This window comes from Pseudopodoces humilis, chromosome 6, assembly GCF_049639895.1.
Source record: "Pseudopodoces humilis isolate 2021_Gansu_Grassland_sample_001 chromosome 6, ASM4963989v1, whole genome shotgun sequence".
NCBI classification, from domain to species: domain Eukaryota; kingdom Metazoa; phylum Chordata; class Aves; order Passeriformes; family Paridae; genus Pseudopodoces; species Pseudopodoces humilis.
This window is the reverse complement of record NC_142205.1, coordinates 23342991-23367759: the sequence shown is the minus strand read 5'-3', so window position 1 is coordinate 23367759 and position 24769 is coordinate 23342991. Positions and strand designations below refer to the sequence as shown.

At 44.4% G+C, this 24769-nt stretch overlaps 2 protein-coding genes across 10 annotated transcripts in view; one reads left to right on the top strand and one right to left on the bottom strand.

The window, feature by feature from the left end:
- Positions 1-1191: 1191 nt before the first annotated feature.
- Positions 1192-6125, bottom strand: UCHL1 (ubiquitin C-terminal hydrolase L1). Its single transcript, XM_005517753.3, has 9 exons — positions 6005-6125; positions 5898-5909; positions 5141-5269; positions 4123-4273; positions 2792-2877; positions 2666-2713; positions 2284-2353; positions 1922-1980; positions 1192-1618 (listed from the first exon to the last, which is right to left on the bottom strand). The coding sequence occupies exons 1-9, from the start codon at positions 6035-6037 to the stop codon at positions 1532-1534; spliced, it is 675 nt and encodes a 224-aa protein (XP_005517810.1). The 5' UTR covers positions 6038-6125; the 3' UTR covers positions 1192-1531.
- Positions 6126-20773: 14648 nt separating this feature from the next.
- The window catches only part of APBB2 (amyloid beta precursor protein binding family B member 2), a 165089-nt gene continuing 161093 nt past the window's right edge, over positions 20774-24769 (top strand). For 7 of the 9 annotated variants that reach the window (XM_014262615.2, XM_014262624.2, XM_014262612.2 and 4 more), the window contains exon 1: positions 20774-20864. The gene's annotated coding sequence lies outside the window, so the exon portion shown is untranslated. Of the gene's footprint in view, positions 20865-21219; positions 21259-24769 lie in introns of those variants that run through there. The other 2 variants (XM_088056102.1, XM_088056104.1) reach the window with 2 other exon arrangements.

The window sequence follows — 24769 nt, the reverse complement described above, 5'->3', positions numbered from 1 at the left end:
CACCCTATGACAGCTTCCACTAATAGGCAGAAGATGATGCTGTTGTAGAGGACAATGACACATAACAGACCCTTTCTTAGCCAAGTTTTCACCTCCCTGTTAATAGAAACTGGACACTGATGTTTAGATTTGGAGTGTCCTGAGGTTTAGCAAACCCTTAAGACTTCAAATTAAAATCTGTTGCAACCCTTTGCCAGCTTCAGCTATCAGCCTCATGAGTGGTAACAAGGTCCAATACAAAACAACTTTAACCCACACAAACCTTTAACAAAAGCTTGAATTGCCCTTCAAAACAACCCTGCAGTCAGAACAGCTTGCAGCATACCCAGAGCAGCAGTGACCATCTAAGACTGTGTAACCCAACACTGTATAAAATGGTTGCCAAGGACAGACTGGGACTGCATTAGAATAAAGATCCAAGTTAAAGGGTGTTTTATCCCTGCCTACAGCTACCTGAAGTATTAGCAGGGAGCTGCAAGAGCAGCAAACAGCAACTAGACAGGTAAAAATAGCTTCCACAGGTCATGGTTCATGCCAAAGAACATGTATTTATAGATTAAATCTCTTTCCCTGAAATCAAATATTTCATCCTGCTATTAGAAATTCATGTAGTGTGGGTTTTTCCTTTTTAGGTTGTTTTGGATGGGACAGATAAATACAGCCTCTCTAAAGGCCTTCATAACAGAATCACAAGTCAGTAAGCACACATGGCCTAGCCCAGGATTGTGTTCTGCCTCAGCCAGCAGGTTTGGTTTAGCTACAGGTAGGGAAAACACCTGTTCTAATACTGTCTCCTATAAGGAAACACAACACCAACCAACTCAGTGGGTATTCTGTGGCCGGTAACACTAATACAGACCACATTAAGGTGACATTTGAATCTTAATTTATCACACCTTACCCCTCCAAAATAAATGTATTCAGGGTGGTAGATTGCACCTTATGAGTTTCAGGCTGGACATTAGGGAAAGCCTTACTAGAAGGGTAGTGCAGCACTGCTACATGTTACACAGACTGATGCTTCTCCATCCTTGGAAGCCTCCAGGACACTAGAAAGAGCAGTTTCCCTGCTACCCTGAGGTTAACTTAAATTTTTGCTCAGAGGAGAGCTTTGAGGGTCTTCTGAAAAGAAGGCTTAGAGAGGATGCCGCACAACTCCTTTTGGAGAAAATTAGTCATCACTTTAGTCCATTCAGTCTTCCAGCAGAACATTTTATTCTCATTAAGGACAAGGAAATATCAACCAACAACTCAATTAACATAACACAGATCAAACAAGCCCTGTTAAGCATTTTCTACTTAACATGTGAAAAAAGAGTCTAAAGATATCTGATGTGTCCAAACCGTTCACATTAAAACTTGAGCTCATTCTTTAGCATAAGCTCAGCTGATGTTGCTTCTGTGTATAGCAAAAGGTGGAAATAATTTAAGTTACCAGAACAGCTGTGTTTAACAAGTACTGAAGCACTGGAGTTTAAACTGCATTTACTGGTGTGCTATTAAACTGCTTTCCTTGCATCTCTTCAGAGTCTTAGGCAGACTTGCAGAAAGCCACAGCAGAAAAACGAACTTCTCCTTTTTCACGTTCTGTAAATTGTCTGCAGATCTTAGCAGAATCCTTGGGGATGAAAAAATACAGCTGCTTAGACTAACCAAATACATTTCCTATAGAGAACAAGTCTTTGCAGTTCCTCTCTGAATCCCACCAACTAAGTTACATAATCTTATGGCAGCAGCTAATAAATACACTGAGCTCTTAGGGACAATACCTTTAGTAGTCATAAACTTAGCAGATTTAAGCACAGACTTGTACAGCAAGTAGGTACAGCCACAATACACCACAGGCAGACTTCTCACCTTTATATAAGGCTTTTTATATGCTTTGTTTTCAGGGAAATGAGCAGCAAGGGACAAGACTTACCTTCAACAGCAAGTCATCTGAGCTTGTGCCATGGTTTACAGGAAATGGCATACGGCCATCTGTGAAAGAAATACTTCTAAATTAGCAGAACTGAGCATAGTGGACCCAAACAAGTACACATATGATGATACTTGGGAAGTCAGACTATTGACAGTTCTGAGTGAGATGGAAAGTGTTCTCAGCTACACCAGTGACAACATGCTTTAGAGGCCTTCAGTGTAACCCATCATCAGTTGAAATCTTCAGATGAAGATACCAATTGTGTTTTGGCTCTGAGAGCCTCAGCCAACAGTTTAATTAGCACAACGTATCTTGCCTGAGCCCCCAACACTGTAGTCCAACTGCAGTTCACAGGGCCTTACCCAATTCGTACAGGTGTCCATCCACGTTGACAAAAAGGATGAAATGGAAGTTCACACTGTTGTCCTCAACCTTAGGAGACACCATCAGATATATTTGTTAGACTGAAGTTAGTACTGCAAACCCAGTTTGTGATTACAGAACAGAGGAAACTTCAGCAAGAAAGCAAACAACTGAAAACTTAAGTTTAGCAGAAGAGGTCTGTGGCAAGACTTCTACAAGGTCAAGCACCAGAAATCCTAATGGTGAACAAGCATTCACCCATGAGTCACTCATTTCTCCTTCCTCATCAACTGTAACAGCTATCTGACAGACAAAAAATAGGTGTTGCTCTACCACCTTCTTTAAACACTTTTTCCAAGATTTTACACATTCACATCTTACCCGACATTGTCCTTCTTGTGCAACAGAATTGTGGACTTCTTGTATAGCCTTAAGAGAAAGCAGGTAGAGGTTACTACTACATCTTCGAGTGCTGATAACTGTCAGCAGATTTTGTAGTTCATATACCTTATTATTTGCCAAATGCTTAGCTCTTTCTTCAGGAGACAAATCAGCTGTTTCATCAAGAAATTTCTTCAGGGCAGACCCCTCCTCTGCACAAGATGATCAAACATTTTATTCAGTATAGGTAAAACATCAGTCACAGTTTAGATTCAGCCCACAGTGATCTATGCTTTTAGCTCTAACTACAAGTCATTGCATTCAGCCTGTTACTATCTGCACCATAAACACATTATAACTACAACTTAAAGTATTTATTTATCCAAAATATACTAGTAGCAATCTACAGAAACAACCAGTTTTTTCAGGGAAGAGTGCTTCAGTATACTGTGGATGCTTGTTTTGAAAATCATTTTCAAACGGGATTTAGCTTTTCTGATTTCCCCACTGCACATTTGGCAGAAATGTTCAATCCCATTTTGAAGAAATTCAATAACGGTACCAGCTGTAAGGACACAACTAACAGAATGTGAGTAGACGAAATTGTCTCACTGCCTTCAAATGAAGGCAGCACTTGCTCATGACAGGTTTGCTTTGGTTTACCGGAACATAAATTAGTAGAGCAGTACTAAGACGCACTGAAAAGCATCTTAGTACTGCACTACCAGCACATAAAAGATGTGCTGCATTATTGCTTCAGTCATCAGGAGTGCATTATTTCAGTGAATCCTTTTTAAGAAGAACAAAGCAAAACTGCTTAAATGCTCACTATGACTTCCACACATTTTCCTTTGTATAAAAAGGAATCCCACACCACAGAAAGGGTCCAAGTTCTCTTGGAATAATGGTAGCTGTATTTTGCAGATCTAGTCTCTGAACAACAAAATCTTTTTCTATAGTAAAGAAACCATCAAAACTATTATCTTGGTATGAAACATCTCCTTACAAACCCTTACCTCTACAACTTCTCCAGAAAAAAGGAAACATATTTTAGACTGATTTACAGGCTGCTCTGAGCACATTGATTTCCATTGGACATAAGCAGCATGAAGAACTCCATCTCATATATTGACAATAAGCTTAATGTCAATAACTTCTTCTGAACACAGTGCTTTCTAATTACAGACAGACTTTGGTCAGTCCTGCTAAGTGCCCTTTTCCTCTTGCATTGCTCACTAGGACAATACCTCTGCAGCGATTCAAAGCACATCCCCTTCTGTGTTTCAGGCAGTCCACATTCCCCACTCCAAGAGCTGGAAGACCCACTTACCAGCTGAAGCAGTATAGCATGCCTTAACTTGGCTCGCATGAAAGCCCCTGTCTCCCAATATCCCATACCCATTGAATCTGCTGTCAAAAAAATGGAAATTCAAGCACTTCAGAACATTCATACTCACCAAGTTTCAATTTGTCTTTGTTATTAGCAACTGCATGTATCAGACCAATTGTCCCACAGGAGTTACTGACTGTCTGCTTCAGGAAATACACTTTGGAACTGATCTCCTGGTCCTTTATTTTCTCAGTCTGTTGCTTCCTGAAGTTCTCATGCTGTAAACATGTAATTATTTTAGGCATTTCATCACAGTCCTATCTTTGTATTATGCAAACCACTGGACATGTAAGTTGTTGTACAGGAGAATCAGTATTAGGACTGGACAAAGATTTACTCACAAAGTAATCTTTGTGGCAAGTAAAGCACCACACGTCTGAACTGGATTCAGGCCAACACTTAATGGACTACCTGCGTGATTCAGTCATATCCAAAGGCACTCTTCTTAGATTCTCCATCTGAGCCATACACTGGAAATAGCTTGGGATGGGAAATAATCTAATGGATAGGCTTTTTTATTTCCTCTCCCAGTTGCTTTGGTCCATTGAACAAGGTTACTCAGCATGTCTCCACAATAGGCCTTTGAACCTTTAGAATTATTTGCCTTCACAAGCCCCTCCCCACCACAACAATGCATAAACAACTGTAAAATTGCTATTGGAAGGTTATAATCCTTCCTTTTAAGAACTTGCTAATTAAATTTGATTTCAAAGCCTATCTCCTCAATCACTTCCTTAGCATCAGGTGGACTGAATATATTAATATATTGAAGAAGTAATGTAGGCCCCTCCAGATCCAATGATTCAGCATGGTAATGGAAGTGCTATTCCTCACACTCAAGATCACTCATGTTTTTTTTTCCCCCTCGGTCTGTTATACAAAGCAAAACCTCACAGGAACACTGGGATGGAACAAGAGCCCTTGTTTAGTGGCTCAGCTCAGCTGAGGATATTTGGAGGCTGGGTCCAAGCAAACACTGTGCAAGTGCCAAGCCCCATCCACGCCTAACCTCCTGATGTTTGGGTGGATGACAGCGGCACTCCAGACAGCGGCCAGCGCTGCCCTGCGCGGGAGGGGACACCCACCTGCTCAGTGAGCGGGAACAGCAGGAGCAGCGCGCAGGCCGGGGTCGGAACGGCGCGCAGCGCTTCATCCTCGAAGCCCAGCACATCCACGAAGCGCCAGCCAGGACCCACCCCGAGGCGGGACAGCACCTGCACGGGGCACAGAGAGCGGGTGGCCCGGCCGCGCCACGCCCGTCCCCACGGGGTGCGGCCGCCCCAGCCCCGCCGCGCCCGGTGACACAGCACAACGCGCGGCCCCGCCGCGCCACCTGCCGGCCGCGCCCGCGCTCAGCGCCGCTCCGCAGGTGCGGCCGCGCCCCGCGCCCCGGCGGGCGGAATGCCGAGGGACGGGGGCAGGAGCCGCTCCGCGACCCGGCGGGCGGGATGCCGAGGGACGGAGGCAGGAGCCGCTCCGCGACCCGGCGGGCGGAATGCCGAGGGACGGAGGCAGGAGCCGCTCCGCGCCCCGGCGGGCGGGATGCCGAGGGACGGAGGCAGGAGCCGCTCCGCGCCCCGGCGGGCGGGATGCCGAGGGACGGAGGCAGGAGCCGCTCCGCGCCCCGGCGGGCGGGGTGCCGAGGGGCGGGGGCAGGAGCCGCCCCGCGCCCCGGCGGGCGGGATGCCGAGGGACGGAGGCAGGCGCCGCTCAGCAGGTGCGGCCGCGCCCCGCTACCGCCACCGCGGCTGGCGCTCCCCGGCAGGGCGCGATGCCGAGGGATGGAGGGGGAAGGGGCGGCGCCCTCCCGCCCGCGGCGGTCCTCCGGCGGCGGCAACTCACTTTGTTCAGCATCTGGAAGACAGTGCGTGGGGGGAAAAGCGTGAGTGCCGGTGAGAGCCGGCATCCCACCACCCGCCCCAGCCCTGTCCCCGCCGCCCCTCGCGCACCTCGGGGTTGATCTCCATCGGCTGCCAGGCCATGGCTGCAGGGCGGCGGGAGCCGGGAAGAAGGCAGGCTGTGCCCCACGCACGACGATGTCCCCCGCGGCAGTTCCGCTGCCGAGCCGCTGGCGACGCTGGGGCGCGGAGCCGCCCACCCGGCTCTTATATAGGGGCGGGCTGGCCCACTCGGCGCGGCGGCGGGGGGAGAGGGAGGAGCAGGCACGGCGAAAGCGCGGGGGGGCGCGGGGCGGAAGGGCCGCGGGGCCGCGGCCGGGGGAGCCCGGCCGGAGATGCGGGGCCCGGTCCCTCCGCGGGAGCGGGGCGCGGCCGGGGGACCCCGGCCCTCTGACGCTGGCGTGGAGAAAGTGCTGGAAGCGGGCCGGCAGCGTGGGCAAGCGGCTGGCATCACCCAGGGCAACAGGTTTCTTCACCATCAGCCCAGCCCTTGGGCTCCCTGCATCCGGAAAACCCATGTCTACATTTATGTGCCTGGCAGCTCCTAAGCATCAGGCCCTGTTCTGTGTATGTTGCGTGAAGTATACAATGGTTTTGATATTCAACAAAATCATTAAACCCTTTTTTTTAAATTTCCAGTATGATAAATCTGACATGAAAGTGTCCTGTGTGCTGATTGTATCTCTGCATTTGGACCAACCCTTGAACCAGTCTAGTGAAGCTGGTTAAAAAATAGCGGGCTTTTTATCTTTTATTCATGACCTGACAGTTTCTGTGCACAATGTCTTTGGACTAGAACACGTCTAGAATAAGGAAACAAAACCAACCTGCTCAAAATACCAGCACTAATCACGTGGACTCCCAACAGCTTTTCAGATTTTACTGGTAAACAGCCTGATGGGAGCCTTGTGGACAAGCGAGATGCTTCACAGTTGTCTTTCAAACAATGCAAATACTGAACAAAAGAGTCAGCTGAATGTCTGCAGTCAGTTTGGTTTTGATGACTTTCTTCCTTTGGTTTTTCACCATGTTTCAGAACAATTTGGGCCCCAACGCAGCAAAATTTCTAAGTGCCTGCCTGATTTCAAGCAGATTTAAATTAACTTTAGGTCTATTGCACTGTAATTTAGTGGGGAATCATTCACATCAGGTGGTTGCACACATGAATTTTTGAACTGAGACTTATTCATCTACATTACTCAGTTTACCATGAACTCCTTGGGAAGAAAACCTAGAGTTAATCGTTGAAATATGGCCATAAACGGTTCAAGACGCAGTCTCGTACTAGTTCTTCCTATAACAAGACTTAGTGAAGATGAAACAGAATAGTAAGGCAGTCTTTGTATTTTGTGGCCTATGCTGGGATGTTTCCAGACAGGATAAAACCTTGAGCAACTTTCTCTGATCTTATAGCTGATCATGCCTTGACCAGGAGACTGGTCTAGAGAAATCCTGAGACCCCTTCCTGAAGTACCCCATGATCCTGTGATTTAATCTATCACAGTAAAGGGAAGAGCAGTACATACTGTTCCAAACCAAAGATTTCTGGGGAGGACAGGGGAAAGTAAATGACAGTCTCATTTATTTCTGGGGTTTTTTTCCCCCATTTACTGTAGCTGAAAACATCCTTTGATGCCTATAAGAAAACTAAAATTGGCCCAAAATATTAATTCTATACATGGCATCTTTGACTATCTTTCTTTTTATGATGAACTCCAAATGCACTGTAAGATGCAAGGATATCAAAGGAGCTTGAATGAATAAATCTAATGCTAATGGTCCCTGACAGATATGTAGGAGAGTCTGCATGCAGCTTCTCTGAGAGGACAGCAAAACACTCATCTTGCAGCCTACAAAAGAGAAGGCTAAAAAAGGCAAGAAAATCCTATTTCTGAATTGTGCAGCAGCAAATGATCGTTAGAACTTCAGCCCGCCTCAGCCATGGCAGTGCTTAGATCCCTAGGTTAGTCATCCCTGGGATGGCTCCTGTGTCTAGGCTGTTGAGAGAGACTGCAAACAGTTGTTCAAGTGTAATTTCGGGCTCTGCATACCATGTACAGAATGCAGGAAGTGATAGCAGAACTGTTTCTATGGAAGAATCTGTCAAATCTATCAAAACACTAATTTTAAAATAAAGAGTAAGTGTAACAACATCAAACTTCTAAAGCTGCTACTGTTGCATAAAGATGCCTGTCTCCAGAAAGTCGCATAAGAAATAAAAGCTGTGTCATAGGCAGTCCCCATCCATCTCATTGCAAAGATGAAGGAAGTCTTTGGACCATCTTTCTTCAGAGCAGAAGATAGATGTGCCTAACACATTTAACCCGATTAATTTCCATTACTGCAGTAAAATAAATACTCACTTGGAAAAGTGACTGGTACTTTGCAATCATAGTACTTGCAGTATTCAACACTGTTCACAGTGTTAAGGTTTTGCTCTGATGTCTAATCTAGAAAGTGTGGACAGAGGAATCTTTGCCACATATATGATCTTTTGGCAGGTTGCTTTCTCTTAGATATTGGCCTTGGTGTCAGTATTCACCATATTCCAGTTGAAGGTTTATGTAAGAACTAGACCTATAAATAAGGCCTGTTCCTGAGTTCAGAGGATCTCCAAACAAAAGTATCTATAACAAGTAAGGTAGTGAAGGAGGCAAAGCTGGCCTCAGACAATGCAGAGCTCCCAAAATGGAAACTGAGGCTGTATAATATTCTTTAGAAAATAATTTTCCTATTGTCCTGCCAAAATCCAAGCCCTGAGGCAGTCCAAGTCCACATCTTTTGCAGTATCCTCACCTGCCTAGCAACCACCTCAGACACGTGCTTTTCTTCATTTTCTTATAATGGCTCACTTCCCAAAAGAAGGTTACTAAACCTATTCCTGGAAACCTCCCTAATCTCCTACTCTCTACCTTCAAAACAAACAATTATTGTCCGTAGCTGGCTGCCCAGGGCAGCAGGATGCAGGTACATTGTTGTGCAGGTGCTGGAGCCACAGGATTTACTACATGTCACCATTCTCCTGGTAACTGCACATTTGCATTTACCCTACAGGGAGTAGAAGGTATTTGAGATAACTGTGCTGACTTACTGTAAGCAACTCTGCTGGCTTGGGGATAAATCCTGCCTGAGACTAAATCCTGCTTGAGGTAAATCCTGCAGTTAGCTCTGTTTTACCATAGCAGTGTGCTTGAGAGAGATTGATTTACACACATATGCAGCATCCTTGCATGTGGATGGAGCAATGTTGATGCAGTGCCATGCTCCCTTTGGCACGGAGCTCCTGCTGTGACAGCATCCCTGAAACAGGAAACTTTGTGAGTCTCAACCTTTGCTCTAATGACAGCTCTGGGCTGAAGCTGTGGCCCAGAGAGAAAGGTGTGGAGGGAACAAATGTGTACCTGGAATGGTAGGATTATGCTGCTCTAAATCCTAATCCTAACCCTAATGTTATAATGTCTAAAATACAGCATTATGACAGGTGCTATGAAGAAAACTAATTTCATCCCAGCCACAACCTGTGTCACAAGGTATCAATTATAAAACATATCTGGGGCCACTGCAGGGACAGTGGGTGTCGGGGATCTGACTATGGTCAGATATATACAGTCTATATATATATATCTTCATAGAGAAGACTATAATATCACCCCTTCTCTTCTGGTAAATTGGAGCACAGCAGCAATTCCTGCATGAGACTGCCCCAGCCTTTAATTAGAAGATCAGAGGGATCAATAGCCCTAGCAATCGAGTGCTTTTATAGAGAGCCTGGGTCCATGAAAGATTGGAACAGGAAGAGAGACATCTGTTTGTTTCTGAATTGCATCCAGGTTAATTTAAATACTTATGTGAGGAGTCTTGGTGACTGCAAGTCATGCAGCCCAGCATGCAGGGAAGTTTAAGTCCAGTCGCTACTCAGCATCTGGCTGTCAGCTGCTGCTCTCCAGGTCCATGGGCCAGGACCTCTGGGCTGAAACATCTCAACTGTCAAGCAGGAGACTTGCAAATGAAAGAAATTCAAAGCAGCTCAGGGCTGAATGCTGAATGTGGAAAAAAAAGCCCAAATCTTTCTTTACTTAATGTAAAGGTTGGAAATGTATGTTTTTGTATTCCCTCGTCCACAAGAAGCATATGTTTTGGCTAGGAGATGGAATAATTAATGGCTTATGAGGTGGAGACATACTGAAGGATGTGAACTCTGGGTCTGACCTGAGATGAAGACCAGCTGGAGAGGGGTAACAGAAGCAGTGCAGGTAAAAGTGTCAGGCTGATGAAAGGGGCTGCTCTGCCAAGGACTGCCTTTGTGTGTATTGACTGCTAGCAGTGACTCTGCAATTGCTCTGAACTACAGCCAAGTCCACCAGCAGGTAAAGAATGTGTTCTACAGAATGCAAGAGCTGTTCTGGAAGTCTGTAGGTGGAAGTGTTAAACTGCTGAAATGTAGCTTTGAACATTTGCCTTGAGAGTCTCAGTTCTAAAGAGTGCAGCCATGGTTTCCTTGATTTCAGATCTGTCTGGCAGGATGCTGACAATTCATTATTCCTATACAAAATCATGTCTACCAAACAGTGATGGTGTCTATCAGAAGCACAGCATTAGCATGCTTTGTTTCACAGTAGAAGTAGGACAAACAGAGAATGACTTTTTCCTCTTTTCACAAAGAAAGTTAGGAAGGACATCACTGTTGGCAAGGGTCTCTTGGTTTCAAATTAAACGATACACCATCTGGTTATGAAAGATATGAAAGCTTGCAAGGCTTGTCTCAAAGGATAAGAAAGACAGTATACTGGCACCTGGGCAATCAGCATCTGTCTCCTTTCCCTGAAATGCTTTCTTTGGTGATGTTAGCAATCTATCCTTTTTCCTCTACAGGCAGGAAAAATCTATCCTTCTAGCCCTGTAGAAGAGAACAATCCCTGCTTCCTTGTTCTTTGTTTTGTTGACTTAAACATTCTTAGGATTAGTGCTTTTATCTAGAGATATATATACAAAATATACATTTCAAGAGGACCTGGTTCTGTGCAGTGATTTAGCATAATATATTTAATAGCTAATAATAATGAATTTTAATTTTGATGTAATACTTGGATGATCTGTACTTAGGACTTGCATACCTACTTACATTTTCATCCAAAGAATGCTTTCCTCAGATTAATAGGCACAAAATAAAACAGGAAGAGTCATGCATTTTAAACTACTAGTTGTGAGAGACATAAATAGCAGCACTTGACTCTTGTAATACACCCTCTAGTACAATACTGTGCCTCTTTCCAAGCACTGTATTGCGCCAGGCCATCTTGGGGTGACCCCAGTCTGCTTCTCCCCTGCAGTCTTCAGTTTCTTCTGTAACAACTTAGCAAAGCCTATCCTTAGATTTGTTCCTGAATGCTCAATAGCCATACAATAGCACCTAAAAAGCATTAAACTCTCCCTGAGCTCTGGGGCTGCTGGAAGAGCTTACCTTAGACAGGATGAATTTCTTGTGAAACAAAATAAAAGGCTGCTTCAAATCAGCTCTGGAGCACTAGCCACTTTTAAGCGGGAGGAGAGTAGCAGAAGACAAGAAGAGATAAGAAGTGTTGTCAGTCAGTTGAAAGGATATCAAGACATTGACTCAGTAGTACTTTTACAGTAGTAGAGGACCACTTCCTCAGGCTTATGGGGTGCTGAGGGAAAGGCACAGCCACCTCCCAAATACCTCTTTATGTCAGCAGTCTCCAACCTCTAAATTTAAACCTTTTCAGGGAAAGAGCAGAATACATGCCTTAAGGAGCTGCTGAGAATCGAACTTCTGGATCAAGTCTATTGTCACCTGCTTTCTCTGTACACACTAGTGTAGCTTTGATGTTTCTGGGGGAAATGTGAGGAGAGAATGAAGAAATTGGCTAGCCTGTTGTTGAATGAAGAAGGGAGAAATATGGCTCTACCAGAAGGGAATAGCAAGGGGTTTTGTGTTTGTTGAAGAAAAAAGAAAAAGGGGCTTGTCTAGCTTGCTTGACAACAGAGGCACGTGTAGACAAGGACACTGTGTGCAGGGGGTTTACTGTGAGATCTTGTAACTACTCCAGGTCAGCACAACAAACCATCTTAGACTATGTCCTAGATATCAGCTATCTTCTGGGGAGAAGGAAAAGCAGACTTTAGTCTGCCAAGATAGTGATGGGCAGATGTAAAAGGCATTCCTTCATCTTGTCTTTTTTATGCAAATGGAGGCCATAAGAAGAATTTAAAGTAGTTGACACTTGAAATCAGTGAACAACTTCATGAAAATAAATAAATAAATAAATAAAATTTTAAAAAATCCCTAACTCCCCTTTGGTTTTTTTTTTCAGCTAACTTAGTCACAGAATCCTGAAAGATGATTGCTTTTTCCACATAACTGACATGGTCCTGTATTCTTTTTATATCTTGTGAGTAGTCTTCTGGTCAATTGTCTCCACCTGATCTTTATATATATGTTCACCCCCACTTACAGAAATTCTGAAATAAGTTGTGTTCAGCTTAATATGTTCTCTAAAATCTTCACTTGCATAACAAAAATGACCCTGAACTCCTACACATCAACAAGGACAGATGTAGCACAATATTTACACTAATTTGTGCCAAAGAATTTGGTTCCTAATCTACATGTGCACATTCTTGAGAAGCATGGGGATTTTGTTTTTAATTAAAGTGCTTTGATCTAAAGCTTTAGCTGCAGACAATCTATGAGATGTTCAAGCATGGTTCTTCTGTTGGAGACAGTTCACCTGGGGAGTGATGTTGGCACAGAGCTGCTGTCAATTCAGTGAGTGAAGCCAAGAGTTTGGGGTCCCTGGATTGTCCTGAGTCTGCCCTGAGCCTGCCCAGCTAGTCCCATCCTGAAGTGGGCTGCATGGGAAGGACATTTTCTGCATCTGAGACAGTGTCAAACTTCAGCTTCTTAATCATTCCTAAGGCGTACCTTAGAGTTCCTAGACTCTAGACATAGTTGGTGTGCCAGCTTGGCAGGGCAGTGACTCAGAAGTGATTCAGAGCAGCATAGCTTTGACTCCTTCACACTGTGACCATGGTAGATAAAAAGACTTACAGACCTAGATCTGAGCTGTTCTTGCTTCTCTACCCTGTAACAGCATATAGAAGCATGAAATGCATCCCTTAGTCATGCTAGCAGATTGTGGTTTTTAGGCAACAAGATCTCCAAAGTCTTTGCTGTACAAATTCCTATTTTAATTACAAATAATGGTAGTTATTCCCTTGTACTTACAAGTCAAGTCTTTGATTTCAAAATGTGTAAGAATGAGAGACTTAACCTTACATTAATAGCCACTTTCCAGAAGTACATCTGGCAGAACATAACCTTTTGGTTAAATTATAATGCTGACACCAAGTGCTTTACACATGATGAACACCCAGAGTCTTGCTAATGCAAAACAGTTGTCCTGTACGTGCTGCTCTTACCAGCTGGGCGATGCAGCAGTGCAGGGGCCTAGCTGCTCTGACACTGCTGGGGATGTGGCTGGTGGAAGGTTATTAGTCTTGGCTGAACTGCAAGCAATTAACATTAAAAACATGGTGAAACAAATCCAGTCAGGAAACATCAGCCCTTCCAAGCTGCCTTTGACCCAGCCACTCCTAGAACCTAACACTATAATGCCTCCTGTGCATCTTCAGACACTGCTCTCAGAGCACCAGCTGTGCTGAGAAAGGGAGGATTTTTTTTCCCTCTCTGCTTCAGGAATTTTTTCACACTACACAAGGAGGAGAATATTTCCAAATGTTAGAGAAGTGTTTAGACAGTGTTTGTTACTGATAGAGAAACTTCTTTTCTGATCAGTTTAACAAGTGCTGTTTTGAATTGATTACCCAAAGCACATGTTGGTATGAAGAACACCACCATTTGGACCTTGAGCCATACTGTTTTAGTGGAGGAGTTTATCTTATGTATATGCATGCTGAAACAAATCCCTGTCTCAGTGGAGAAAAATATTTAGATTGCAAGGGAAACTACACTGTGGATCAGAAAAACAATGGGACTCTATCACATTCTACAGTTGCAAATATAGACACAAAACACGCTGCTCTTTCCTGTGTATGTTTATACACGTAGGGCAAAATTCCCATTGAGTGCGTTTGCAGCCTGGGCTTTTCTAGTTGTATTTAGGACATTAGGCACTGGACTTTTGTCTCTCTTGTTTCAGAGACAAAGCACTGACCTTCTGCTGTTAGCAAACCTAGCGTTTCCAACTTTATCTTAGCTTTCTGTACCTCTTAATGTGTATTAGTGGGTGTGAGTGTATATATATGCATAACATAGAACCATAGAATTCTAGAAGGGTTTGGGCTGGAAGAAGCCTTAAAGATCATCCAGTAAGGATGATAGAATTATAGAATGTCCTGAGTTGGAAGAAACCCATAAGGATCATCAAAGTCCACCTCCCAGCCCTGCACAGGACAACCCCAATAACCACACGATGTGTCTGAGAACATTTTCCAAATGTTTCTTGAAATCTATCAGGCTTGGTGCTGTGACCGCTTCTCCTGAGAGCCTGTTCCAGTGCCCAATCATCTGCTGGGTGAAGAACCTTTTTCTAATATCCAGCTTAAATCTCCCCTGACCCAGCTTCATCCTGTTTCCTCAAGTTCTGTCACTGGTCACCACAGAGAAGAGATCAGTGTCTGCCCCTTCTCTTCCCCTCATGAGGAAGTTGTAGATTGTGATGAGGTCTCCCCTCAGTGTCCTCTTCTCCAGGCTGAACAGACCAAGTGCCCTCAGGTGCTCTCGTATGGCTCTCCCTCAAGACCCTTCACCAATCTCCATAGCCCTCCTTTGGACTCTCTCTAATAGCTTTATATCCTTCTTGTATTGTGGTGACCAAAACTGCACACAATATTTAAGTTGAGGCTGCACCAGTGCAGAACAGAGTGGAACAATCCTTGCCTGGCTGGCGATGCTGTGCCTGATGCCCCCCAGGACAAGCTTGGCCCTCCTGGCTGCCAGGGCACTGCTGAACTGAACTCATGTTCACCTTTCCACTGACCAGGACACAGAGGTCTCTTTCCAAGGTGTTACTTGCCAGCATCTCATCCTCCAGTTTGTATGTGCAGGTGCAGAATCCATCACTTACCCTATGAAACTTCATACACTTGGTGATTGTCCAGCACTCTAATTTGCCGAAGTCTCTATGCAGGACTGCTGTACCTTCCAGGGAGTCAACAACTCTCACAATTTAGTACTGTTGGTAAACTTACTTTCAGGTCCTGTGTCCAAGTCAATTATAAGTACATTGAAGAGCACTGGCTCTAAATTAGAGCCATGTGGAACCCCACTAGTGACAGGTCCCCAGTCTGATGTCACCCCATTCACTGCAACCCTTTGTGCCTGACTCGTGACACCCATCCCATGATGTGTTTATTCAACTGTGTGCAGGACATTTAGTCCAGAAGGATACTTGAGAGACACTATGGAAAGCTTTACTGAAATCCAAAAAGATTGCATCAACTGGCTTCCCTTGATTACCTAGGTGAGTTAACTTGTCATAAAAGCAAATTAAGTTAGTGAAACAGGACTGTCCCCTCATGAAGACATGCTGGCTGTGACAAATGACAATGTTGTCCTTCATGTGTTTTTTAAGAACTCCCAGAATAATTTTCTGCATAATTTTACCAGGCACAGAAGTTAGAATGATAGGTCTGTAGTACCCAAGGTCATCCTTCTTGCCCTTCTTGAAAGTTGGAACAACATTTGCCAGTTTCCAGTCAACTGTGACCTCTCCAATTCTCAAGATTATTCAAAAAATCTTTGAGAGAAGTCTCAAACCTCCTGCCATGGGCAGCAACACCTTCAACTATATGTGGCAGGTTTCTCAAACCATATGTAGCATGAATGGGTCAGCCATTCTGGCCTGAAACATGGCTTTCCTGACTGCCTCACAGGGAGCTGTACTGATACATCATCCTTGGCTACCTGTGGGGCAGACCCTGCAGTGAAGTTCTTCCAGGGAAAGCTCCAACATGCCAGAGCAGAAGGCCTGAATCCCAGCAGCTGCTGGCAATGGAGAGGTATTTTCCTAAAACTTAGAAATTGTGCTTCATTATATGCTGTTTGAACAACAAAATATTTATATTCTAAAATAAAACCTACATTACAAAAATCTCTGTTGTATTCCTATTTCTCAGTTGTAGGAAAATATTAGTGATCATATGTTTCAGCGCCCATCAGGGCTATAGGTCCCATTCTAAGCAGCCAAGGCAAGAAAATCTAGCTAGATGTCAGCTTTGAAAGTGTGAGCTATTCTCTTTATCTGACTACCTATAATTACAGGCCTTGCTCTGTGGCAGCTTTCGAGTATTTTTGTCCACCAGAGCCACATAAAAGAGTAAGCGGAGTTTGCAGAAAAGTCAGCTCTGAAAGCAGCTACTAGCTTCTAGCAGTGCCTAAGCAGCTTCTGTAGCATCTAGAAACTCTGCATTAATAGCAGCTTTTTTGTTACAAACAGCATCTTTCCCCCATCTGGCCCTTCCAGCTAGAAGGAAGTCCCAAATGGACTGTTTACCTGCAGTGGTCAGTTGGTATTCAAATATGGTGATTGTGAGCGAACACAGTCACCCTGCTCACACTGCTCAGAACCTGCTGGAAATAATAAAAAAATGGAGCTGTCCCTGTTTGGATGAGTGGGTGGGCTGGGTAAATTCACCACATAGCCAAGGAGTTTATATTCCTGGGGTCCAGTCAGATCAGGCCACCTTTCCTTCATCCTCCCTCTAGGAAATCCCAATATACCGCTGTGTAACAGGCAGAGAAAGGAGAGATCAGAGAATTACATTTAGACAGATGTCCAAGAGATCATTTATAATTACTTTACAACTCCTGGAAGCAAGGCTTTGCATTCCTGAAGAGCTAGAGAGAAACTTCAAAATTATCATTCTGTCTTGCTCGGCATGCCAAGATATCAGAGAACTGCTAGTCTACAAATTGCTCCACTTGCACTTGTTCCCATACAGCCTTCATTAAGGTAGTGGCAATGTGCCTGAGACAGTTAATACAGAAAATGGGAGAGGGCTCCATTCATTCCATATGAATATAGCAGGAGGCCTTGATTTAGTTTCTGGTTTGATTTAACTACTGGAATAATCTTATCTGGGACTGATGTCTTCTGGCCTTTGCTTCTCCATGGAATAACTCAGGGAACTTTGTTCATGGCAGAATTAACCTTTCACTATATGCTAGCCCAGGGACCACTAAGGAGACAGGAATTCAAAATAACGGGAGTGATTCATGCTTTCACACAGGTTCTGAGAAGCAATGTATCTAGGGGACTGAATCTTCCAATCATATTCAAGCCTGGAATTAAAAATTACATGCTAAGAGTCTAATTCTTAAATCTCCCAGCTGCAAGTGCACTGTGTGTGGTGGCTTTTGCTTTTTCTGGAAAATGGTTTGATTTTGTATTTAAAATGGAGACAATGTAGCTGTGTGAAAATACTAGAGAAAGTGTTCCAACCATTCTGCTGTAACTGAATTTTCTTAGTTAAATTTCTAAGGATCAATATATTCAGCCAAAGATGGTGTACATTTCCCTGTGCCATGGAAGCGCAGTGGCACCACTAGATGGTAGCCTTGCTTATTTCATAGTCACCACTTTCCTAGTGTCCACTGCAGTAGGAGAGACAAGTTTCTCGAGATGGGATAATCACAGACTGTAATTTTCCCTCTACACTGAGACTCACAAGTAAAAAGCTGCTACATGGAATAAAGCAGGGGAGAAACTGTGAGCGCCTCCTCAGAGCACACCTGGGGCACAGTCAGTCCTGATGTAAGGCCTGCAAACCCATGTGGCAGTGGGGAAGGTCAGTTGCAGAGGTTTTCTTGCCAAGGGAGATTCCTACGGACTGTCATTCCTTGTCGCAAAGTTGGAGAGATTTTGACCAAAATAAACTTGCAGTCAATAGTTCACACACAGGAACAGCAAGATGATAATGAAATTCTTTTCGTATGAGCTGATAATACAGAAAGGCCTCTCCTTTTTCCCCACTGTTGTTTATAAACAGTATTCCACAAGACGTTTGTCTCTTAAGTAAAAGAGTAGGTGTCCAACTTTGGACTTTGATTATCCTTGTGGGTCCCTTCCAAAAATTATATTAAATATTTGATGAGATTTGCTAAGCCTAGGCAAACACTGCATCCATACAGAAATGTTTCCAAGAAGCGACTGTATTGGGCAACTGTCCATTTAGGATGTATATGAAATGCCTTATTTTGTTCCCCCAACACTTCCTTTTTATGGCACCGCTTACTTTTTATTATACTGCAATCCGAAGTGCATTATATAGACAATGTAACTAAATACTAATCGTAACTCTAACCACATAGTGAAAACCACAGTGCAGTGTCATCACACTTTATTAAAGGAACATGAATTTCTGAGTATCTTGCCTGAGCATTTCTGTCAGGGAAATTTATTAATAGGCTATTCACTAATAATCTTGGTAACCTGCTAGTTGTCTTGCATCTCTTCAGCAGATATAATGCATATTCCAGGGAGAGTTCTTCTCCAGTATGCTGTCAAAGCATAAAAGCTTTCCCTCCTGCTGGTTGCTGTGCTATGTTAAAGAGGGAAGAAACTTGATTTTCAAATGCTGGAATCTGATGAATCACCTTTGGATGTTTCAGGAGGTCATTGGTCCTTCTGAAACTGATCACAATAACACAATTTTATTACAGATCATTATAACTATTTGGGGGCTTTTTTGGGTGATCATCATAGCCTTGAATCTAAAAATATCAATTAAAATGTGAGTTCTAGCCTATAAAAGTGTTAGGAGATTAAATCATGTCCAATTTTAAGACAAATGGAAAAAGGGGGTAACACTACACAAAAGAACAATACATTTAAGAGTAAATTATTAAATATTAAAGTACAGTTTCTAGGTGCTTTGCTCTGAATTACTTTGCCTGTCATATGTCTTCACCTAACTGTCATTTCTTCTTGTTCATCAGTGTAGTACTTATAATTACAAATATTTTTTTCTGTGCTTTAGGCTGGTGGATGTCAATAAGCATTTCTAATTAAAAAAATAATATTGCTATTAATCTTAATGATCCTTTAAATTGTTCTCAGTTCATGAGTGTTCTGTTATTACCAGGAACATAATTGTAAAGGCAGGGAACAAAGTACAGAAGGCTATGGAATGCATAGGAAAAATCATCTCTTGAAGATAAATAGATTTGCTGTTATAAAAGGTAGGATAAATTTTAAAGTAGGCTTGGGCACTTCAATAGGACTACTAAATGTGTTTACATTTACAAGAACATGTAAGAAAATGTATGAGATGCCAATTTCATTATTGTAATAGACTCCTTTGACCTCGTTATACATCTTAGGTCACTTCAATATGCCACTATTTTACTGTTGATTGTTTTGCATCTGCTGTTTCAGGGACCTCCTAAAAGTGTTAGAAGGTGTAGAAGTAAAAGCTCTATTACATACTTTCCACTGAACTACCATCTTATGTTGAACGTTTGCTTTAGCAATGACCAATTTCTTCCCCTGCAATCTCAAATGCCTACCTTGACAGAACAGACAATATTCCACATATTTGGAAGGCATTAAACAGAAATCTCTTCCTATGGGTGTACTCTATTAAATCTCATTTCTAACTGTCTGGGATGTTGCTGTGATTCTCTACTCATCCATCTCAAGATGTGTCTAGAGATTATATCTGAACCATAATCCTATTGCAGTGCATGTAGGTTAGAGCAGTGAAGTTGCCAGGCCTATTCCTTTACTTGTTTGTTTTCCACATATGAGAACACCTCCTTCTTTTCCATTCTAACTGGCAACTTGAGTTTTGAGACCCACCAGAACACAGCTGCCTGGAGCACTATGCCAATGCCAAGCACACTCCATTAATCCATGACCAGAGGAACTTGCTAATGTTCTCCAGCCATGTGGGTCTTTAACCCCCTGCCATGTTACTACTTGGTGCCCATATTCAGTGTGAAAAACAACCCATTCTTCGGATCATAGAAACATACAAGTGTTAGAGTTGGAAAAGATATCTAAGATCTTAAAGACCAGTCATTAAACCGGCACTGCCAAGTCTGCCACTTAACCACATCCCCAAATACTAAAACTACTCATCCTTTTAAGTATCTCCAGGGATGGTGATTCCACCCTGGGCAGCCTGTTCCAATGCGTAACAACTATTCATTCAGAGAAGAAATTTTCCTTAATATCCAGCATAAACCTCCCATGGTGCAGCTTGAGGCTTTCTTCTTGTTCTATTGCTTTTCACCTGGGAGAAGTGACCAACCCTGACCTCCTTTCAGGTAATTGTAGAGAGTGATAAAATCTTCTTCTAGGGCTTCCCAGCCTACTTGGCTACCTACCTGTCTACTTTTCTGCCTCTCACTGTTGCCAAAGGAGCACGGGGATACAGCAGGTGGCATTTTAGGAGGCACTGCCTCACCTTGATACGAGCGTTACTACACTTGCCAAGCACGAACCAGACCCTTCTTTTTAACCCTAAGGAGAAAAAGAAGATTTTATTTTATTTTATTTTATTTCCAGGGCGTAGACCTGCCTCACACACACACAACCTCTGCTCCTTCTGAGAGGTGCATCTTCTCTGATGGGAGCGGTGCGGCCCGGCCCAGGCGGGGCGGGAGCAGGCCCGCCGGGGGCCCACACGCCATGGCGCCCATCGCCCCCTCGCCCCGCCTCGCCCCGCCCGGCCCGGCCGGCACCCTGCGGGCCGCGGCTCTGGGCGGTGGCCGGGGCGGAGGGAGAGGAGGGGCGGTGGCGGCCGGCGGCCGGAATCGTTTCCTGGGTAAGCGCAGCGGGTTGGGAAGCGTTTCCGGAAGGCTGGCCGCATCCCGCAGTGGCTTCGGGCGCCTCCGGGGCGGGCGGCGGAGCGGCGCGGCGGGCAGGTGCGCTCTGTGGCGGGCGGCGGGGAGGAGAGGGTAGAGCAGGGCAGAGCAGAGCAGGGCAGCGTGTCCCGGGCCGCGGCAGAGCCCCGGTGCGCGGCCGCCCGCCGTGCCGCCGCTTCGCCCGGACCGCTGCCGGTGCCACCGGGCGGGAGGCCGGGGGAGGGTCCCGCCGTCCTTGCCCGGGGCGATTCCGGCGCATCCCGGTGCCGGGGGTGGGGGCCGAGGCCGGCCTGCTGTCCGCTGCCTTCCCCCGGTGTGCAGGAGCGCTGCCGCTGCTACTGCAGAGCGCTGGCCGAGCCTGCGGCGAGCGTGGGCTCTGCTCCCGCGGGCGGCGAATAGCAGCGGCAGCCGGTCTTCTGCTGGTGGCGGTGCGGTAAAAAAAACCTGAAAAATGGTAAAAGTGCCTGTACAAGTAGCAAATTTTTTTGCACTGTTGTTTTTTTCTTTCTTTTTTAATTAGTAGAGTGAGCGAGTTGAGCTCTGATTAAATTAAACCCTCGAGTGAGGGTTGCGCGCGGGGCTGCAAGATGGGAGCGTGCAAAAAATACAGTTCTCGGAACAAAACATGGAGCTCATGAATCCGTCTTGGAAGTTGTCAGGAATTTGTTTGGGCCCCAAGGCAGCAACGGAGCTACTTTTCGTTGCGGCTGGAGAGACAGATAAAATAGAAAGTGTAACGGTTTGTATTTGTGTTTCCTTGCTTCTCCCGCTTGTTTGCAATGTTTTATAATTCTTGGCTGGGCTCCTGCTTGCTAGGGAGGGTAAGTGTACTTCTGGGCTTTAAATACAAAATAACAAAACCAAGAAGAAACCTCAACTCTGCAGTGGTGATGCGCTGGTATAGGCTTTGTGTGTTGTGGATGCTACTGGTAGTTGTACAACGTAAATGGCATCTGCAGTCAGTTTTCAGGGTTACCGTATCTGCTGCAAGTTTCAGTGCTTCACGAAGATCTGCTGTGTTGCCCCAGAAGCTGAGGTACAGTTGCTGCTGAGCTGCTTCAGCTTTGCTGTGTCCCCTGGCTCGGAGGTGTGCTCCACCAGTTTGTTCTAGATCCTGTATGTCACCATCCTGCCATCTCGTGCTCTGGTATTTTCTGAATGGGTTGTCTGTCTTGTGTTTAAAACTATTTTCTGCTGGCATAATTGCATTTAGTTAAAATAATGGTGCAGATGTCCTAGCACTTAAAGGAAGAGACATCTTCTTATGGTGACCTTGGGACAAAATCTTGGCTGATTAATTTCCTTGCCTGGAACAGTCATGCGGAGTGTGGATATTTTTGTTCTTCCTTTGCAGCAATGAATGTGTGATGGAATACTTTCTGGCTTGGTTTTTTTGGGTTTTTTTGTCATCTAAGGGAAATCAAGGCCTGGAGAAGACTCTTTGGGATGAAGAGTAATTTTAGCCTGTGTTATGAAGAAAACAGAGCTGTTGTAACAAAGAGGAAGATTCTTGGCTCTGAAGCAGCGTGTGAGTGCCTTTCCCAGCAAGAGTCATCTAAATAGTAGATTACAACTGTGGGAATCATTTGCTAGGAGAGGAAATGCATGACTCGGAAACCTGGCTTATTCTTTTTGGTTTTCAGTTCTGCAGCTAAGTTGGAAACCAGTGACAAAACTGGTCATTTTTGGTGTGGTGTTGAGTAGACCCCACTGTGCCATTGGTCAGGAGAGATGGTGACTTCCTTAGGAAATGTCTGAGGAGCCTAGAAAGGGCTGCTGCAGGGTTTGAGCTGAAGAGAGTGGTGACTTCAGGAGCTTGTTAAGGGGTAATTTGAGTACTTGAGATTGCCTGCTGTAAGGATTTTTTAGCAGATGTTGTGAAAAACTAAAGTGAATCCTCATAGTTGAAAGGTAATGGTGAGCAATTGACTGATTACATCTCCATCAGATAGCAAGCTTTGACACAGGATGTGTAGTCATACTTGAGCAGATCATCCACACTGAAGACAAACTATACTGTGTATCCTTTTCTAGTCTTACCTTTGTGCCTTTGTACCCTACTGCAAACAAGGAGCTCCATTGCTGAGAGCAGTAGAGCTAGGGATGTACTGGGGGCACTGGCTGATCTCTGGCCAAGTTGCTGCTGCTATGGAGAAAGTAAAGGTGGAGGTGGAGTGTGTTAGACCAGCACACAGGCAGGAAGGGTGATGGCTCCTGGGGAGTGCCAGCCAAGGGTTCTCTCACATGTGCTGGAGGTGGGACAGTGCAGACTGATGCTGGAGGACTGCAATGTCAATTATTCCAGAGAAGACAAGGAAAGCCTGGCTTGTTTATCCTAGCAAATGAGGCTGAGGTGGAGTATGATTGCAGTCTGCAAGTACAGCTAGGATATAAACACTAGAAAGGGAGAGGGGAGCTATTTAAGCTAAAGAACAATGTTGGCATGAGAACAAATGGATATAAACTGGCATGAATAAACTTAAACTGAAATTTACACAGTTTCTTCCCTAAATGGGCTCAGGTTCTAGAACAACCTTAAAAAGGGATAAATGGGAGCAAGCCCCTTAACTGGCTCTTGAAGATATGTTGAGGAAGTATTGTATGCTTGGCTGTGACAGTAGGAGAGAAGGCTTGGTGACTCAGGAAAAGCTTTCCTGTATATCTGAGTTAATAATAGATTTTATGTGTTATTGTTTCTTATTTTTAAAGTCTGATGTTACAAAACTGGTATAAAAATGTCTGCTTTACAGCTTTATTGCTACGTGGTTGCAATGTGCTTAGTGACCACTTTCTGAAATGTTTTGCATACTCATTTTTTCCCCCCATATATGTGTTAATAATAATAATGAATAATGTGTTGTCTAACAACTGCATCTAATTGTGTGGAAAATCTTTTTCCCTAAAGTCCAAGCTGCGCAAAAGGAAGCTATGTGTTTGTATGTGTGAGCTGTTTGAAAATATTAACTTTCACATTAAAAATGAACTGCAGCCATTCCTCCTCCCCCTAGTATATGAGAAATTCATAAATTCTCTGAAAAAGGAGTGTTCAGGGGGCTGTACAGTAGACCCAGGTAGTGTGAACTGAGACCAGTTCTCCAAGGTATGCTGTGACTGAAAGACTAGAATTAAATGAAGTTAAATCTGAAAACAAGTCTAGTTGAGCTAGTTGTGCATGGTATTTGTCTCATTTGCTGTCCTGCAGAGTAGCTGAGTTATCTGGCATGCTGGTTGCATTAGTTGAACTTCTATGAAGTCTGTAGTTGGTTTGAAAAATATTGTGTGTGCAACATGGAATACAACCAGCTGCAGATGCCACATAATGGATACTGTGACTGTCAGCAGTGCCTGACTGCTTCACATGGTGACCGGTACCTCTGTGCCTGTTTCCTTGTCTCATTATGCTTTGGACAGAGGACTAATCTATGCTGTCCCCAGAGATTTAAGAAGCAGAAGGTGTTCTTGGAATGCTCTGTGTGGTGTTCTGCTTTAGTTGCCTAATTCTTTTTACCCTTCAGCCTGATTTCTTTGTAATCTGTTGTCTTCTGTGACCTTTTTTTTTTTTTTTAATAAGACGCTCTTATTCAAAACCTCTATAGATACTCTCTGAACCTCTGGCCGTTCTCAGCTTGGTGCAGGGTTGGGTGCAAGCTTTCCCTTCAAAACATTTAGTGGCTTTTGGTTCCAAAGGCCTGTCTGGTCTGTCTGCAGCCTCCTGGGACCTTGTTGCAGCCTCTATGGCCTTTAGCCAGGAGTGCTGCTTGTCTGTACGTCTGCTCCTGGCTGAGAAAAGAATTCTTTCTTTCTGCTTGGCTTCCTCTGGATCCCTGCTGAGATTATTGTCTCTTTTACCACTTTCCATTCACCTGCAAGGGGTGTTACAGGTGGGAGGCTGTAGAGCTCTGGCAGAAAAATTTGAGGGAAGTCTTGTGTTTTGGAGAGTGTTCTGGGATTGCTAATGAACGCTG